General features: G+C 44.4%; 1 protein-coding gene across 2 annotated transcripts in view; it reads right to left on the bottom strand.

The window, feature by feature from the left end:
• The window catches only part of CCDC80 (coiled-coil domain containing 80), a 355,389-nt gene that overhangs the window by 334,619 nt on the left and 472 nt on the right, over positions 1-20,298 (bottom strand). For both annotated transcript variants that reach the window (XM_085622971.1, XM_085622972.1), the window contains exon 2: positions 17,491-19,433. In XM_085622971.1, the coding sequence (XP_085479097.1) occupies positions 17,491-19,422 (1,932 nt within the window). In that variant the 5' untranslated portion in view covers positions 19,423-19,433. The remainder of the gene's footprint in view (positions 1-17,490; positions 19,434-20,298) is intronic.

Below are 20,298 nucleotides of genomic sequence, written 5' to 3'. Positions count from 1 at the left end.
TTAAAGGAACTGGTGCTGCTATAAAAAAAAATATGTTTCCCGTTTGGGAACACATCTGGATGAGTCAGTAACTTATCAATGATTGCAAATGCAATTGAGGTTGAAAACCATTGATACATCTTATTGCAATTTCTGATTAGATGGGAACACCCCATTTACAACTGAAGGAACATTTTTTCTAAATAGAAAATAATGCCTAATTGAGACATGGTTTAGTTGGCCTTACTAGACCTCAGCGTGCTAGCATTGACACATATTCATCATTACAGAAAGGAATGTGCAGTTTTTGTTTATGTAAATGAGCCTTTCCATGTTCATGTTTAAGTGTGCTTTTCCATTTCAGAAAAATAGCAGAGTAGGCGCCTCAGCCATAGTCTCTCTGTTAATAAATCATATTAATGTGTGTTCCTAAAGAGGACGCCATGCTTAGGATGTTCCTGTCTTTATAACTTTCAAAGGTACTTTCCTCTAGTCTTTTCTAAGAGACAATTAATTCCCTGAACCGGCTGTTGTATTTCTTATATAAATGTCATGTTTGTTTCCTTCATTTTCTATGCCCACCTTATACGTTAATATGCAATAAAGTCGATGTTTTCTAAATGTATCTTATTAAATGTATCTTATGCACAAGAATCATTATTTGTCTGTGTCTTGAAACATTGGTAATCCAACCCTGTCAGACCATTGGAAGTAACTAAATGAGTGTGGGTTTTCTGTATAAAATCCTATAAGGGATGATGTTTTGGGGGATATGTGCCATACTTTCACTGCCTTTAATATGACCAGACTTTGTGTTGGTCTGTTTACTTCCTTCATACGTAGCTCCTTCTGGGCTTTCTAACTGTGCAGGCTATGTGCTAGTCTGTCATTTGATTTATATGTAGAGCTTTTGGGGCACACTATGGAGGCAGACTTCATGTCAGTCCTCTTGCTAAACTATATTTGATGCTGGCTGCTTACTTACGAGGAGACCTTATGTTGATCCTCCAGTATTATTTTTATGTACTATTGTCCAATTTATTGCTCATTCCTAACTACTATTTGCTTTCTATAATGATCTAAACTGTAAATAAACCTTTATTGTTTTGACTTTGAATCGTGTAACGTGGCTTAACGCTGCCTTGTAAATTATGCCCTTTTTCTTACAAGCCCCTATCGCCACGGGAATGTCACTTTTTACGATGTTCCTGTGGCAATAGGGGCTGTGCCTTATTTATAAGGCAGCGTTAACCACTTAACGTGGCTTAACGATGCCTTGTAAACGATGCCCCTTTTCACACAATGCTTAGCGTGAAAGAGGAGGGCAATGGATGTTGCTGTGAGGGTTCCACCTCAACACCCATTGATTCTGACGCTGCCCCCTGTTTACAAGGGTGGCGTAAATATGAGGCAGCGCCAGAATTAACACTAGGGAAAGCCTGCTCTTACCATGGCGCAACGAGGATAAATGAAACAGTTCTCCTTGTTTGTGCTGCTTTCATGTGTGCTGCGTTGTGCAGCACACATGAAAACAGCAAAAGGCCAATGATTGTTTATGTACAGGAAGGTCCCCCTTCCTGCACATTAACAATAAAAAAATGTAAATGCAGTTTTGCAACTTCTATGTGTGCTGCGTTAAGCAGCACACATAGAAGTCACCAAACAGCATTTAAAGATTGTTTATGTGCAGGAAGGAGTACCTTCCTGCACACAAATAATCTTCCCCTGCATGTAGACACCCTTGCACTATGGTGCAAAGGTACCTACATTGGTGCTAGGCTGCTAACTGTAGTTCCACTGCAGGGGAAACGCTGGGCTGCACCATATTCTTGTAAATATGGTGCAGCTGTGCGTTTTTGAAGTGGCGGAGTGAGGCGTTAAGCCAAGAAGGCTAACACCTCACTCTGCCACTTCCCTTGTAAATATGCCCCGAAGTGTTTTGCCCAGAATCACAGGATGCTTGCGCCTCCCGCCAAACTTGAACCTGGTTGCCAAGTTTCAAAGTCGGCCGCTCTGGTCGTTAACCCACATCCTCTTGTATTGCTTGTTCTTACACATCCGGATAGAGATATATTTCTTCCTTCTAAGTAAAGTCGCAGCAATCCAATACACCAACAGAAACAATGCAAAACATTTTAAAGTCCTAGTTAGCAATACTTCTAGGAAACAGTGAACTAGCCTTCCTGAACATCGAAGCATTTCTAGATAGGCTGAGGGAATGAGGTTACTTTCACATATGGTGACACAAACCAGCTGTGATAGAGAAGTGCTGACATCACCCCTGCATTTGTAGAGGTGTTGAGTCTGAGCACAAGTGAAAATAAGTGTCTTCTCTATTAACCTGCTTCCCAGAAGTGTCTCAGGAGGCCACATGCTCACGTACATTACTTATTGGAAGATGCATGGTGAATGGCCATACATTGCAGGCCTGCTCTGTCATTCACACCGATGTGTATGTGTTTGTCCTGTGTTGAGAAGGAGGAGGCCCTTGTTATTCTGAGAACATGCTCCAGCACTGTGGGCAAACACCGGTTTGTGGACCGTAGCAGGGAAGCCAGAAACAGATGAAGGGGGAGGAAGCACAGTTTGGTCTAGACCAGGACAGGTGGCAGGCAAGCAGTCTTTTTGTGGGCTGAGATGGAGGACAAAGAGAGAGACAGTGTGTATGGGCGTATACATTATGGCGATGCGCACCTAAGAGTATATATATGTTTGTTCTTGTTACCTTGGCAAAAGTTAGTCTTCATTGGCATGTTGTCAGATTCCTGGTCACTATGGTGGTACTGGCATAATTTGCCATCTTTGGCATTTTGCCACATTTCAACATTATCGTGACCATTGCACATGGTGATGTTCAGTGGCATCTTATGAACATTATGGTCACCCTAGGATGTGGTGTTCCTTCTTAGCATATTGAGGGCACTCTAGGCCCTGTGATTATAGAGGGCCTTCCATAAACTGACTCTGTTTGGTATACCGTAGCACCAGATTAAAAGTAATTTTATGAATCTTGGAACATGGTGGATACCAAAGACTTCTTATATGGGATCCTGGAGAAAGTGGGCATCATTGATATTTGGTGGCCACCATTTACACCAGGGGAAGTTTGTCCATATGGATGTGGGGGCGTTCACCCCCTGATCTCCACACTGCATCACAGCAGTTCATTGGGATGACTTGAGGCTTTGTCATCTGAACTGTGCATGTCAGGTTGGCTGGTACTTTCACACTGGCCAGCCTGACAAGCACAGTCCAGGCTTCTGCAATCAACAGCTGAGAGCATCTGAGAAGCAGAGGGACAGCCCCGTAGGTCTCCGATGGAGCGATGCGTTTGCCTGCTCCAGCAAATCCTAGCACTGCTCTTAAGCTGTTTAGCACTATAAGCAGAAAGAGAGCAGTGATTGGATTGGCTTGGATGCTATTAGTAAGCAAGGAAGCAGCGCGAGGCAGGAGGAACTTCAGGAGTATTTGCAGCTGAGCCAAACATATGCTGCAGAATATCGTCAAAGGTAAGTTTATTTTTAAAGGGTTTTATTTAATGTTTGATGTGCCCCAGCACTTTAAAAATGTAGCAGCCACCACTAATTTGCAAATGATAAATATCTCTGTGCTTTGTCTGTGAAACATGGGCATACATGAGGCATGTTTTGTCTCGAGAACTCCAGGCATGCAGACTACCTCAACTCTATGAAGAATTTGCACAACACACATTATCATCAGGTATAGGCTCACTGACCCAAAACTTAAGTAGTGGAAACATGGATAGGCTAGTAGGCGACTATCTTGTGAGCCACTGGTAGCTCTCTGCTATCAGTAAGTAGCTCTCCTGGATGCAGCCCAGCCTTCTAAATTGGAAGCTTTTGCTTGGTTTAATTAATATCTCTTTAACAAAATTGAGAGTGCGTACTCTGGATGGATTTGTGTGTATTTTCAGAACTCATAAGCTGACATTTTGTAAAAAAAAAAGGCAACATTTTCTAAATATATTCAAAGCTGAGATTTGAGTGGTAAATCATGATGTTTTGGGGAAACGTGTTACTGATATTAACTTGGTGCCAGGATCTTTGCAGCTGTGTGCTACCAATCTACAGGCATTACAAACTGCAAATCTATTGTTTTTAATACATCTTAAAAGTTGCTTTTCTTATCAGCTCCCAACACCAAATTACTCATCCCAATCCGCTTTAATGGGTGGAATTTTTTTTAACATTAAATCTGCACAGCATTTACTGTTTACAGATACTTATCATCCCCTGGCTGCACGCATTTACCATACTTATCTTCTACTAAAGCTATTTACACTCTTTAAGCCCCATTCACTGTCAAGACTTCAGGAACTGTTAAACTATAAGATAAGATCTATTTCCAGGGAAAAGGCAGACAGCAGCTAACATTAAGCGGGAATGCTTGCTTTTTAGGTCATGCCTGGCGTTAGCAGCGCAAAAACAACAGTTGATGGACAGAATGCAGAACAATGTCGTACATTCACCCCAGTACAGAGATCTGGGCCTAAATCCATCGTTTTTTTGCTCACCATGCCGTTCCAGTTTGAACCCAGCCATATGCAAATCAGTCTTGACCCTGTGCCTCATGGGAACAGTCCAGCCTGAACTGCCAAGCCAGGTCCTCCCTGGACTGGAAACAAGCATCCTAGGACCGGTTTCAGGGTTTCACCCCTCTTCAGCTAGGATAGCTTGATTCCAGTGGCATGGAGAGCATGGGACCCACGTCTGGGCATACCCTTCGGGGTGACAAATGCAAAAAGAACTATTGATGGACAGAATGCAGAACAATGTCATACATTCACCCCAGTACAGAGATCTGGGCCTAAATCCATGCGAGTGCCTTTTGGAATCGATACAATTCCAGAAGTATACTTGAAGCCCCGCCCCTCTTTCCATTGGCTCGCGTCATCGTTTATGTTAAACGATGTTGCGTGATTGGAAAGCGGGCTTCTCGGGTTACCGCGTTGTCCACTTTTAGGACGGCCCATGTGGACAGGCCGACACCATCTTTGTTTCTGGCACAGCGCACACTGCCATGTGCTCGTGAAGCCAGCCCTCCCAGGACCGGCAGCCCCATGCAGTGCGACACCAGGACGCCCAGCATCGAGCACGCCTTCATGGGCACATGGCAGCCCAGTGAGGCCAACCTGCTCTTCAGGATGTCCCAGCAGGTAAGAGGGGCTGCGCTGCTCACCACAGAGGGAGGGAGGGGGTCTGTGTGGGTCTCTGCGCGTGAAGCGTCGCGCTGCCCGGCCTGTGCCCGATGCATGCAGCCAGGCAAAGTTTGCAAGCCGGCCATCTGTTTCACCCTTCCTCTCCACGCAACCCCATGCCTCTCTGATCCTCCTCCACAGTGCCTCGCTCTGGCCACTCTCACTCCTCCCTGCGGCTCTCCCGATCTTTTCCAACAAACTTTTCTCGCTGCCTGTCCGCAAGCCGGCCATCTGTTTCACCCTTCCTCTCCACACCCACCCAGTGCCTCTCTGATCCTCCTCCACAGTCCCTCGCTCTGGCCACTCTCACTCCTCCCTGCGGCTCTCCCGATCTTTTCCAACAAACTTTTCTCGCTTCCTGACCGTCCACCCTCATTCCCTACAAACATTATTTTTCTTTCTCCTCCTGACCTCACAATCCTCGACCTGCCCATCGCCCCGTCCACTCGCTGTTCTCTCCCACCTGTTTACTCTCAGCATATCCTCTGCCCTAACCCGCTCTACTGTCCCATGCGCGCTCGATCTGTCCCCCAGCCCTGCCCATGTCGCCTTCCTCAAACTATCAACCGGCTCCAACACTTTTCCCCTTCCCCTCTTACACGCAAAGATGCCCACATCAAATGTCTACGTTCGCTCTGAGCAGGAGGAGTCAGGAAGTGTCTGCTGCCGCCGGTATCATTGATCACAACAAGACACATTGTTTAATTAGGTATTTTATGATTTACAGAACGCTCTTAATTTTTTCACAAATGTGCGTTATGTTAAAAAAACCTGATGATGTCTCTGTCCCCGCCAGTGTTATTACGAAACTGGATGACATTTGTAAGGCTTCCCTTCCTCGTGGCACGCTAGTTGTTGGAGTATTGGGTTATTTAGCTCGACTCCCCTGGGGTAGGCCAAGATGTTGGAACCCTCTCGGACCATTAGATAAACTGCTGAAGTCAAGAACTTCAAACATCTAGCATTAATCACGAAGGCTTGCGATAGAAAACATACACAAGCGTAATCATTTGCAACAGTCATTTTTATGTGAAGTAATTACAAAAATACTCTACAGACATGCTTCTGGTTATTAATAAAAATGATAGTCTGCAAAGTATTACAATGCCCCTTCACAAACCAGACGAGACAACTCAGTCATTAATGAATAGCCCCGAGGGAAGGAGTGACAGAATTCACCCTTTGAACTCTGTTGTCTTAATAGCAATACGAAACAAGCATTAAAAATGCAATAGGTCTCGCCTTTCATTAAGTTAAAGCAATTTGCTTTGCTATACAATACCATTAGCAAAGCAAATGTCTTTAACTTAATCAAAGGCGAGACCTATTGCATTTTCGCCTCACTGGACATATACTTTTGTGTTGCGGAAGGGCATGTAAAGGCCAATGGCATTCATACCAGCCTTCACCATACCAAACGGGGTTGTATTAAACACTCTTTCCCCGATTTTTGGAAGTGCACTGTCGCTAGCGCGTGTTCCACCACAACCAGTATCGGAACGATCCGTATCTCGTCACCGCCACGAGATACGTCCAGTGAGGCGAGTGATTAAAACCCTATGCCCTGATGAATTTGCCACAATAAGGATAAATGGCAATGAAACATGTTGGCCTTCCTTACAAAGGTAAGCAACATATAGTGTTTTTATTTTGAGTGAACTCACCGGTTTGAATAAAGAGGGTGACCTATAGTGAGTTTTCAACTCAATTTTAACATTGCTCGGAACACTCGTTCTTTGCAATACACTGGGTTTTTCTTTCTCGCTTTCTGTTTATGGGGACAGCAAAGTTTCTTCAAAATTTATTTTCTTTGTCTGTCTACTTTTTCCTCACTGGACACTAGTTTTCTGATTCTTGTGAGTTGGCAACCAATGATGACAAAACGTGGGCATACTGGCGAGAACCAGCTGGTAGCCTCCCTGGTGTTGCGTACGTGAGGTGCCCTCTCACTTCTCACATCTATTTCTCTGATTACTTTTCTGAGTTTTGGTGATTTACTTTGTGTGGAAAAATATTGTTAGGCAACGGAGGGTAGTGCTGCAGGTCTTTTTAATTGAAATTTAAGAGGTCCAGGACTTCACTAATTTGGAGGTGATGCCAGAGATTGGGGGGAGATAGGTATTCCTAATAGTAGTGGAGGTCCTAAAGTTTAAGTGTGATTCTTCTTGGTGCCAAGCCCTTATTGGTTTTGATAGATGTTGAGTGGAGGGCGGCTTGGCAGTTACCATCTATAGCTCCCAGTTGTAAAAAGCTTTAATTAAATGGGGCAGCAGCTGCAGTGGCACCGGGGCCAAATGTTGTCATAACTCCACTAGACACCAAATTGTGCTTTATTTTACTACTAAACAGGCAGTCATAAGTGCAGTTATCTACCAGACACTAGGGCCACGATTTCAATAGTGCAGCAAGTGCAGTGGCACTGGGACCAAAAGCTCTAGGCCCCCCATTAAACACTGATTATAGCTATATTTTACAACTAACCAGACAGTCACAAGTGCAGTTATCTTTCTGGCACTAAGGTCATGATTTGAATGGTGCGGCGACACCGGGCTCAAAAGGTGTCAGAACGCATCAAAACACCTAATATTGCAATATTTTACTACTATACAGGCAGTCACAATTGCAGTTATCCTGCAGTTAAAAGGGGCTTGATTTGAATGGTGCAGCACATGCAGTGTCACCAGGACCAAAAGCTCAGAATATTGCTAAATGTTGCTATCAAACAGGGAGTCACAAGTACAGTTATCTAGCAGGTACTAGAGTCGTGATTTCAATGGTGCTGAAGGTGCAGTTGCCCCGGGGCCAAAAGTTGTCAGAACTCCACTAAACACCGAAAATTGCTATATTTAACTACTATTTTTTATTAAACAAAACAAATGGTTCTGTCAGGAATTTTAATTACTTTTGAATGTTCAAGACACATGCAGTTTACTTGTAACACATATCAGCAATTTAAGAAAAGGAGCATAACACACCAATTTGAGATTTCAATAATATATTTAGGGAATATCAAATATTCAAGGCTGTCACAATATACAAATTCAATTGAAAAGAGGGTTTGAGTGACTTGTGGTGAAAAAGTGACATGTGGTGATTAGTGATATAGACAATACACTATGTACAAGACAAAAAATATATAAGGGAAGAGGGAAATTTCTGTTTGTCCTTATGATTTTTGCACATATGCTTCAGGATCCTTTGAAAAGATTAAGCTGTAATCATGAGCATTGTGCAGACATATAAGATGCGTCGACGTTTCGACCCCATAAGATGCGGAAATTAGAAAAAGCGTCAGGGCGGGTCTTCTTCAGGACAGTGGGGGTGGATATGCAGTCAAAATGCAGATTCTCTAGTATATCTACGATTATGAGGGGCATCTGAATCAGGTAGAGGTCCTTATTATCCAACCAGTGGTAGCCTCAAAATATTTCTTTACAAGTTTCTTTATTTAAAGATTTCCACCCAATGGTTGGAGTCTGTAGATGTGGCCAGTCAGACGATTTACGTGATCTGGCAGTCTGCGTCCATCCGGCTCTTGCTCAGTTGAAAGAGTGCTTTAACTTCTAAACAGCCAGTCACAAGTGAAGTTACCTTGCAGGCACTAGGGTAATGATTTCAATGGTGCAGCAGGTGCAGTGACACCAGGGCACAAAGCTTTAGGAACCCCTCTAAATACCAAATATTGTAATAATTAACTATTAAACAGACAATAACAAGTGCATTAACATAGCAAGCAATAGGGTCAAGATTTGAATGGTGCAGCAGGTGCGGTGGCACCGGGGCCAAAAGTTGCCATAACTCATCTAACACCAAATATTGCTATATTTTACTACTAAACATTCAGTCACAAATGCAGTTATCTTGCAGGCACTATGGGCATGATTTGAATGGTGCAGCAGGTGCAGTGGCACCAAACCCAAAAGTTATCAGAACTCCTCTAAACACATAATATTACTAGTACATCAATGAATTCTATTATTTCCCTATTTCATTTAATTTTTCAAAATGTTGATATTATTTACCCCCATTATACCAATAATAACAGCACAATATATTGCCTTTTTGTACATAAACAAGTCATAACACGTGAACAGACTTTCTGTAACTTATATTGTACAACTACTCAGCAAGCTACAACTTACAACAAAAAACTGCTTATTATTAGTCATATAGGCGAAACCTAATGCATTTACCAATGCTTGTTTACATTACTACTGGCAACCTTGCCTGACCCACGGAGGCGATCACAGCTAACAGTCTATCATATGGTGGTACTAAAGTAACCTTATCTGATGTGGTCCTATTACAACACTCATTAGTAATTCAGGATAAATTCTGTATCTCATCCTAGGTGGACAGAATCAGAAAAAAGAGATGTGAGATATGTTATATTCTGAGATTAAAGCAGACATGAAACTTAATGGCACGCAGGTATGCCCAGCCATATTCTTGGTTCATTTATAGCTTTGAATACAAATTGAAAATAAAACCTGGGGCAGCAAAAGTAATGTGTGTGTGTGTGTGCATGTGTGCGTGTGGTGTGTGTGTGTGCGTGCATGTGTCAGAAAGCGAGAGAGAGAGAGAAAGACAAGGAGACAACACAAGACAGTGATGAGAAAAAAGAAAATGGGGACGGGGGAAAGAATGACAAAAGACTGAGAAAGAAGAGAGAGATGAAGAGGGAGACAAAGAGGAAGAGAATGGTGTGAGAGCAAGAGAGAGAGAGACGATTAAAGAAAAAGAGAGATAGTGTGATAGGATTTACAGAGAGGGTTGAAGAGTGCGGAGAAGAGAACTGGGGAGAGAGGAAGAAAAGGAAAAGGAGACTGCAAGAGAGACAGAAGGGGTGAAAGGAAGGGGTAGAGAGAAGAGGGGATGTAGGAGAGAGTGCAGAAGAGGGGAAATGAACGAGGGCGCTACAGAGAAAGAGGAAGAAAGACATTCAGAAAGATGAAGACAGAGAGAAAAAGAGACAGAGGATCGAGAGAGGGCGATGGAGAAATACATGCTGCTAACATGGAAAAAAGAAAGTGGATTGAAAGAGGGATTTCTTTAAGTAGAGAAGGACATGATACATAAAAATACAAAGTGGATTAGAGATGGTAGACTCTAAAGAGGAGATAAAGTCATATGGTGAGACTGTCTGAACTACATGGTGTGAGACAGGAGAAAAGAGAAGTATACCTATTCACAATTCACCACATATATTTGAGTATTTCACCATTAAATAATGTACATGTTAACATCCTAAAGAGAATGAACCAACCAGTCACACAGTAAGTGGCAAAACACACACTAAAACGCACACAGTTTGTTGCTGATGCTGGAATAGTTTTTGGGCTATGGGCCAAAACCCTTCAAATAAGTGACTCTAACTCATGATTAACGTCTCTGACCCTGTGTGGTAGCAGTGAGTGATGCCACAGGCAAAGCATTGCGTGAGGTTGCAGATTTGTTGCTGAATTCGCATACTCCTTAGCATTCAATGGCTGCAGGCGAGTGTTTTCCCAAAGCGCCCTTCTTTTAGGAGCCCACCTGGCAACAAGCCAGATTTACGCAATGGAAGACGGCTCATTGAGAAAACGTGTGCACTGCTTCACAAAACATATCTCATTTCTAAATTAGGATTTAAAGGGTGTATTTTACTTTAATTACTCCGAAAGAAACTTTACCAGGCCTTTCTCTCAGGGTGTTACTCCTGCCATCAACCTTGGGAGCCCGAAAGCTGAGCCGCCTAGCCTCGAATGGAAATTGTGACTCACAATTTACACAAAGATCTTTGTGCAGAAGAAGTGCAAAGCTCCAGAGCCATCTTTCCACCGAAAAACTAAAGTTTACATTCATTTGTATTCTGGCATCTGCTTCGGATTTCATGGAGATTATGTCAACTCCGCGCTGCTCACCAGCACACAGCTGAGCCATGGGCTTCCAGCTGCGACCACCCTATGAGTTCCATGTGTGCCGATGAGGTTCCCATCCCCAGAGCTGCTGCTGGTGTGCGGTATAGATATGTTTCAATAAAGAACACGTTATATAGCACATGGCAGTCCAGATGTTGATTCACATTAGAACCTCTTTATTAAGCTGAGGACTCAACGCCTGCTCCTATTGAAGAGCTGAGGAGCAATAAAATGGGGCAGGCGATTTACAGATGACAAAAAAAAGGGGGCGCTCTCCCCTAGATTGTTGAATTTTGGCTGATTTATTTTTGGCTGACTATAATAGCTAGCATACCTCATTTCCCCACATGGATACTGGCTAGAAGTGAGGATTTACGTGTGGATCCCCCATCAGATGTGCCTCCCAATAGTTATAGTCTGTTCTGTAGTGGACAAAATGTAAAAATCTCAAATCAAGGGGCAAAATTACAAAGAAGTGATGCAGCACAGCACTGTAACCAAAGTCGCTGTGTTGAATCTATGGGAGAGAGCATATAACAGCCATATCAACTATGCTATGGCGCTTTTTAGGTCTCGCCTGTGAATGCAGCGCATGCGCTGCTTCGCATCGGCAAGAACTATTGTGGTTGCTTCTCTGTCCGGCTTCTCTGGAAGTGGGGTTGGTGTCCGCCCTGTCGGCATTAGGCCCCGCCCACTCACCTAGCATTTCAGCGTCTCTTCGCGTTGTGTCCTTGCTTTAACTTTTCACTTGCTATCTGCTGACCCAGTGCACAGATGAGCTCGCAGGATGGGGCCACACATAGACCCTCTATACACACAGGTTTCACTGAGAGCCAGTGCTACCCTGTGCACAGGATCGGCCACAGGTGGGGTCACACACAGGACACTATGGATAGCATGTAGCACCCTTTCAGAGATTCGCGGCTAAGTTGTGTCCAGTAATGCTGAGGTCACATAGCGGTCTCTGCCACTGCTCATCGCCCCGGCGATGTGTATGGTTGCTCGCTGCACAGCACCCATGTCTGCCATGGGTGCCTGCACTGGAAGCAGTGCCTCCCAGGGTCAGTCACCCTGTGAACAGGACAGATGGCGATACTTGTGCCCTGTGCCTCACCTGCACCAGCTCTGCCACTGCGGCATGCCTGTAACTTTCCTGTAGCCGTGCAGCGTCTCGACCCCCACTGCCTCCCCGGGAGGAAGTGGCGCTTCAGAGACAAGGCCCTGTCCGGGCTGGGATCCCATTGGCCAGCGGCACCTCCACTGCCGTGGGAACTCGGTGCCAGGCACAGGCAGCGCTCGGTGCCATAAAGTTATACGTAACGTAGGACAGTGCCTGCCATCATTAGGTAGAGAGAAATACAACAGAGAGCCCGGGGATGAAAAAACACACACGGGGCGTGAGGGCATCGAAAATCAGTGACACACAGAAGGACGGGGGTCAGGGAAAATCAGTGCTCAAAGTAAGTGGCATGCAGAGAGGCGAGAGTGACAGGGAAAACCAGTGACACGTAGAAAGGCGAGAGGGACAGGAGAAATCAGTGCCACACAGGGGTGAGGGGAATGGAAAATCAGTGCAATACAGAGGGGTGATCAGTGACATACAGAGGTCCAAGGGGGAAGGTAAAACCAGTGAGATGCAGAGACGCGAGGGGGACAGGAACAGCCAATGACATGGAGAGGTGCACGGAAAATCAGTGACATACAGTCAGTCGAATGGGAAGGAAAAGTCAGTGAGACCCAGACGGTGACGGGAACTCACCAAATGCCAAATCAGTGACATGCAAGAAAAGGCGAGTAGGGCTGGTATAATAAGTGACGTATCGTATTGCTAGGGAAAAACAAGATCGTTGACAGTACGTTGGCACACCTGGAGACCCCGAGTGAATGCCACTCCTTGTGGTCTGGAGCCAGACACGGCTCTCGGGGCTCACTAGAACCGCTTACACACGCGCAAGCGCTGCGTTTAGAGTGTGTCATATTTTTGAACTTCTGGGTGCCTTATTTGTAAAAGCGTCACGTGTTTCCCCCAGACAGTTACACTTTGCTCGCTGCAATATTCAATCCAGTGAATAGAATGAGAAATGTAGAAAACTGCAAGTCCCTGAGTGCGAAGTCTGTTTGGCAAGAACCAGGGCTGACTGAAGTGTCATACAGCAGGGGTCCTCTTGGGATCTTAAGCAGCAGATATCAGACAGAATTTGTTAAAGCACCACACCTAATGAGATTATCAGCACTGGGATTTACGAACTGCAGTAGTTGAAGACGTAATGGGGAGCGCACCTCCCACAGACCTATCCATTAGCTCGAGCCTATGCAGGGGGCACGTGTGATCCCATGTGGCAGCTGCCCCCGGCTCCTCGTATTCTCAGTTTCGTGCCCAGTAATTCAGTCCTTTGCATGAGCAGCCAGTGATGGGTTTTGTTTACTGTTTGGGGAGGGGAGAGCCCGTGTTGTGAGGCTTTTGTCCCCGCCCTCATATTGCTTCCACCCTTCCTGGCCCGGCCCTCCCTACGCGCACACACAGGTGCTACTGTACACGGGCAACATCGTGTCATTGTAATGGCAGCCCATTTTCTAGGTACATGAATATCCCTGTGGGCAAAGCACGGTGCTTTAGAAGATGAGCACTTAGTGACAGGGAGCCAGTGAAGTGCTTGGGAGCTGTAATGAATGAATGATGTAATGCAGGTGTAGGTAAAACGCTTGATGCACTCTGTATTCTTTGTTTGCTTCTGAGTAGGCAGAGTGGCACATACAGGAAAGCATGTCTTCTGCTAGATAAACTGTGCTGACAAGGGACATTTGTGGGCAATGGCTTAGCGAGCTGAAGCACAAAATATGCACCTGCGTGAAACCTCGGGATAGGGAGCTTCGCACAAGATGTTCAGTTGGGGTTATGGTGCAAAGTTGGCGCTTGATAGGATGCTGGTGGCACAGCTCTCCAAACAGCTTCATTGAGGGAAACAGTTTTCAGAGTATTAAGAAGGGCAAGGCAGATGCACGGCTTCCACCGCCATCAAGTGCTACCGCTGTGGCGTAACGGCCAGAGCAGCAAACTTTGAAGGTGGGGAACCAGGTTCGAGTCTCGGCGTCTTCTCAGCATCCTGTGATTCTGTGCAAATCACTTAATCTCCCAGTGCCTAATAAAAAAGAATGTGTCCTTCGGTAATGTAACTGGTGCTCATGTAAAGCGCTCCAATACCCTGGGGTTGAGTTTGCACTATACAAAACTGACAAACAAAAGCATTTGCAATGCAATAGGTCTCACATTAGTGGGAGTTTGAGCTATTGGCATTCTAAAGGGCAATGCCTTTTTCTTATCTGTTGGTTTTTAAAACATAAATAAAAGGCATTGTCATTTACAATGCCAATAGCTTAAACTCTCGCAAAAGTGAGACCTATTGCATTGCAAATGCTTGTTCTTTTTCTCGCTGTGCTGGACCACTTTTGTCTGCCTTGCACCACACACACACTCTTGCACCTTATGCAAGAATGTGTGAATGGTGTCTGGCCTAGGTTTTGTGCTCAAAGGTTACCGTTTTAGTACAAAATACCAAAATACTATGCTTAGACATGGTTAAAAACTTTCCAGGTTTGTATGTGTGCTGTAAAATACAACACACATGTAAAGTGGAAGACGTTTATAGAACAGAAGGTTTTCTTCAACTTTACACCGGCTTCGAGCAGGAATTTTTTAATGCAGATCCACATTTACCAATGTTGGTAGATTTGGCTTTGCATCAAAACCCATGGGTGGTTGCATGGGAATGCCCATGAACCGCCTCCTTGACGCAAAGTAAAACAAAGGGGGACTTTCAATTCCGCCTTCTCTCTCTCATCCTTAAACACTGACCACATGATGCTCCTTCTTCCAAGAGCCTCCTCTGCCATGGAAACTATATGCCACTCCCAAGCAATGAGGTCCTTCCAACCCAAAACCTCCATTGTAACTCATAGCCATTTGTTTTAGAATGATTCTAATACCTGAGGCTACGACTTCCCTTTATCCACCACCATGTGCTGCACAGTCACTCCTTCACACTCCTCTTTGCGTGTTCTTGTTTGATTCCTATCATTGTAATCCACCACTGAGGTTGTTTCATTCTAGCAGGGAAGGTGCTCCTGTCCCCTGTACCCATGCCTGGCTACACTGTGCACCTGTAAAACCACCTTCTTTGGAACACAGTGATGTCTGGTTACATATTGTCTTGTTGTGATCTCTGTAAATTTAATCATGTTTTGTTATATTATGTTATCATCATTTCTAACATTTGTATGGTCTCTTAGCACTTTTAAGTATGGCACCCCTTCCACACGGTTGCAGGATTCTCATCAAAAGGAGTGAAGGTGGTCTGGAGTCAATATATTTGATTAGTAAAGATGGTTCTCTCAAATGTATTATTTAACAATGGTTAGTTTTTGTGAATGAGAAGGATAAAGTGTGCCTGATCCTGAAGCACATCACAAAAGGTTGCTCAGAATCATACATGGAGTGAATATTCTTCTTAAACTGTGTGTACTCGCATCTCCAGGGCACTTTGTAAGCCCCACCCCACCACAACAGCTAGACTACTTATGACTCACTTTAAACAAGCATTTTCAATGCAACACGCCTCACATTTGCAAGAGTTTAAACTATTAGCATTGTAAATGACAATGCCCTTTTTTATGTGTTTTTAAAAGCAGCACATATATAAAAAGCATTGTCATTTCTAATGCTAATAGCTCAAACGTTCGCAAATGCGAGACCACTGTAATGGGGGGGCCTGTCCCTTTCTCTAGATGCTGTTCGCCATATTCATTTTTCAGTGAACAGCGTCTAAAGAAAGGGGCGCTGCCAACATTAAAGTGAAAGCACGGTATGGGGCGCTTTCTCCCAAAAAGAAAAAAGAAATAATAAAAGAAAGATTCTGTAGCACAGTCGCTAAAGTGAAAGCAAACTGCGCTGTAAATAAATTAAATAATTAAGCACGGCCCCTAAAGTGAAAGCGGACCATGCTGTAGATGAAAAAATAAATAGGCGCAGCCCCTAAAGTGAAAGCGGACCGCGCGTAAATTAAACAAATAAATAAGCGCAGCTGCTATAGTTAAAGCAGACCCCGCTGTAAATTAAATAAATACATTGCTAATAACAATATAGAAGCGTGCGGCATGCTGCGACATTGTGGGTAGAATAGGGAAAGATCATTAAAGAAAGTAGTGCTCACCAACTACATAAAGCAGACCAAGAAACAACACGAGTAAAAAGTCTAGTCCTTATGGGATCTTACAAATGCAGACAAGGCGGTACCAAGGAGGGACTACTATGCCTATTCAAAAATGAAAAGCAATTATGCTGAATGGACAGTGACAGGAGCCAATTGAAAAGTTGGGTGGAAATGGGCGGGGCTTCTATTCCATACCTCAATAAAGCATGCCTTGCAGAGCGGCACATGCGCTGCCCAGGCTCCACCTAAAAAACACACCCAAAAAAAGCTGAGTATGCATAGATATACCCTGCACATCATGCACATCTGTTTGACAGAATCATTCACCCTTGACATCACCCAGAAGGTCCACTCTTTCACATCAAGTATTCCAAGGAAAGAATCACAGATTGCTGGATTAGTCAGAGAAATATTATTTCTTGTTTAGATGATGTGGTCCTGTGACCTCTAACGGTGTTCCGCTACACTCACTTGGGGGTGTGAGGAAAAGGCAGGAAGGTTGCTGGCCATTTGAGGCACCAACTGTTGTGTCCAGGTGACCCCGTGAAGCACGGACTGAGATTCAGTAGAGTAAGGAGACATACCCTCTCTGATAAACACAGCATGATGCTGACTTATAATGTCTGACTACCAGGTCTCTAAAGACTCAAAAAATCTGCTTAGTATCGTGTATCGGGGAAATATTTTTAGTTACATTCCTTTTGTTCAAGGATGTCATCTATGGAAATCCCTCCCTTTTCAAGCCCAATGAACCAATTTTACATTCATCAGTTCTACTAAAGCCTAGAACTCTCTGTGAGCCTTTCTGGCAACCCAGCCGTCTGGTAAACATCAGTTTGATGTTTTAGTGCTGCCTGTGTGCCTTCCAATGGTGAAACCCAACATGTGAGTGTTCTGTACAATAACCACAAGATACTTTATTCGGTTTGCTTACAGGATTACTTTTGCTCAGAAGAAGGGTGTCTTCCTCTGGCATTATATAGTTTCTTAAAGCAGATGTACAAACAAACAAATTACAAAATAAGCTGCACGTTTTGAATTATTCAGTATTTTCCCTGTTACATTTTCCAGTGTAAAGAAACACTGCCAAAAATGTGCGCATTATTAATTTGAAGTTCAGTATTTAATTTACTTGACTATAAAACGTCAACACATACTAAAACAGCTTTAAAAAAACCATACTAACCAGCAGCCTCCTTTTGCCTTCAAAATAATCCAGGAATGTTGCCAGTGATCTTTTGGGATTTTGGACAAAGGGTTTAACCGCAGGCTTTATAAATTCCTCATTCTCGCTCTTGTTTGGCTTTTTGCTTTTCTTACTGCGATCTTTCTCTGGTTTGGCCTTCTTTTCAGCTTTTTCTTTTTTAGGAACCTTTTCGTTTCTTGTGAGTTTCTCTTGTTTTTCTAGTTTCTTTTTCTTTTTTTCTGCTTTGTCTGTTTTCTCCAGCTTTTTCTGCTCTTTTGCTTTTTTGGGTGGGACATTTAGCACATCCACTTCCTCTTCCAGCTTGGCTGTGGGTTTCCCTGTGTTGTATTTATCGTCATATTCGTTGGTGAGTATTTTTTCAGTTGCCTTTTTCTTTGGCACCTTGGGTTTGGGCAGCTTTGGTTGACTAGGGACTGGCTGTGAGTCTCTTGCGCTGCCTGCCTTTTTATCTGTTCGGTTATCCACAAACTGAAATGAGGTTGCTTTGGTGTAAGGATACGCTGTTGTAGTTGGGACAGTAGGAGAGTGTGTGTGGGTACCATGACCAGATTCTTTTCTGGGTTTGTTTGGTATTGCTGCATGCTGTCTTTCTTTGCGTTTGTTTGTCCTTACTGGAGTATAGGAGCTGTCTGTGGTTATGCCCTTGGTTGTAACCTCCGTAGTTGTGGGAAATCTCTGAAATTCAAATGTGCTGTGCGCTCTTGTGGTCCAAATACGCTGAGTTGTTGGCGGTGCTGTTGTAGTTGTGGTTGTTGGAGGTCTTGTTGCAATGGTTACTATTCTGGTTGTAGCCCTAGTAGTTGTGGTGGTCACTGGAGGAAGGGTTGTAGGAACTGTTGATACCCTTGTGGTGGGTGGTGGTGGGGGAGGAGCCGTTGTAACTAACCTCCTTGTAGTCTTTATCTGAACATCTCTCGTTGGTTGAACATTATGACTCTTTTTGGGCTCTTCCTTCCTTGTAGGAACCTTTGCGGTATCGCCGCTCTGTGTGGGCTTTGCACCTTGGCTGCCTCCATCTTCACTCACCTGTCCTTCTACCCCAGCCGCCTTGCATTTTTGTACAAACCCTTTCTGCCTGAGCTTCTCTATCTTTCTTATCGGGCTTTGGTCAACCACCTCGTACAGGGCTTCCAGCCTCACTGGATAGGGGTACTTTTCCTCTATCTGCAGGGTCTTCTTGAGGAGCACCATGCCAAATTTCCCCTTTTCGAGCTTGAAGGAACTCATCAGTTTCGGGATAAGGCTTGGATCTAGGGGCTGCTCCAGGATCTTCCCCTCATTGGTGATGCGCCTGACTTTCCCACCTTCCTCTCCTTCTTGATGGAACAGCACAATCTGCTGGATGTGCCTTTCGGCCAGTTCGCAGTACACGTCGTCTTTGAGGAGGGTCATCATGAGGCGATAATAGCCATCCGAGGCATGAGGGGCTGAGATAATCCAGACTCTGTTTTTACCCGCAAAACTGGCTAGGATGTTAGGGGAGCTTGACCCGGAAGGAAAGCGAACCATCCTTGAGCGTGCCGCTGAGCTGTCATCCTTCAGCAGCTGTGAAGTCTGTACAGCGGGCTTTTGCACGTGGCTGGTTTGAGCACTGAGACTACCCACATGAACTTTGGTTTCAGTTGGCCGAGAAGTGGGCTGAGGAATCCTGCGTCGTACCAGAACCTTTCTCCTCCCAGTGACCGGAAGTTCTTGATTTGATGTAGAGTGGTGCTGCTGTCTGTGGGACGTTTGGGGTGACTGTAATCTCCTCAGAATGGGCCCCGTTCTTCTGTCCCTTTGAGATGGGCCAGAGGGCTGTTTCCGGAGTTCATGGCTCCTTCTGTCAGCATGTCCATTCTGCCTCTCAGATCTACACACAGCCCAAGCTGCTAGCAGCACAGTCAGGTTGAATAATATCACCCAGTTCATGATGTAAGCCACTGGAGACAAAGAAAAGACAGATAGGGGGTAACTAATGGGAAGCAGTAAGGGTGCCATTATAATGTGCATTTTATTCACAAAAGGTTGTCAACATGTTAATCAGCAAACATTAACAAACCAAAAGCAGAACATTTTACACAATCCAATTGTTTCAAAAACAAGTGTAGGGGTTTCATAAACAGCACAGCCAAAAATACCTTATAGGCTGAACAAAACGGTCTAGCTCTTTTGGACAGCACCACACCTAGCGTTTAGCCAATTCCTAAGCACTCCTAATCTTGGCAGTCGAGGCAACTGAGGCACAGGGAGGCTCAGTGAGTTGGGCAGGATCACGCCATTTTGATTAATTGGGGCAGCTGGGATTTAAAACCCAGTTCTCCAGATTTTAAAGTCAGGAATTAGAGCACATCTCCCGACACGTACATCATGATGAACACGCGACAGATTTTTTTTTTTTAAATGACATTATACATAAACGAAACATTTGTTAGACCACTGTACTGCGACTATAAACTTTTTCAGTAAATCATACTCCCGAATGATGTAACGGTGTAGTTCGTACATATTTTAAAATCAGTTCAACTTTATAGAAAAGCAAGGGTCCTAAAATGCACACGCATTCCTCAAAGCATAAACTATGACATATATTTAGCACAGTACAAGTGATCGGTTTATATATCACGTAATACCATGAGCAGGTGGGATGGATAACCTGTAAGAATACACTCCCTGTTTTGACAGAAGAAGGTACTGGTTACACAGGAAGACAACGAGTGTTGCCGAGGATCACACATCATGAACAAGTCCTGAAGCCAGGAAACGATTTCAGCTCATCTTGGTTTATCACAGTAGCCATTTTTTGCC

The sequence above is a fragment of the Triturus cristatus genome, chromosome 8 (genome assembly GCF_964204655.1).
Source record: "Triturus cristatus chromosome 8, aTriCri1.1, whole genome shotgun sequence".
Classification (NCBI taxonomy): Eukaryota; Metazoa; Chordata; class Amphibia; order Caudata; family Salamandridae; genus Triturus; species Triturus cristatus.
The sequence above is the reverse complement of the archived record's forward strand: the minus strand, read 5'-3'. Positions and strand labels throughout refer to the sequence as shown.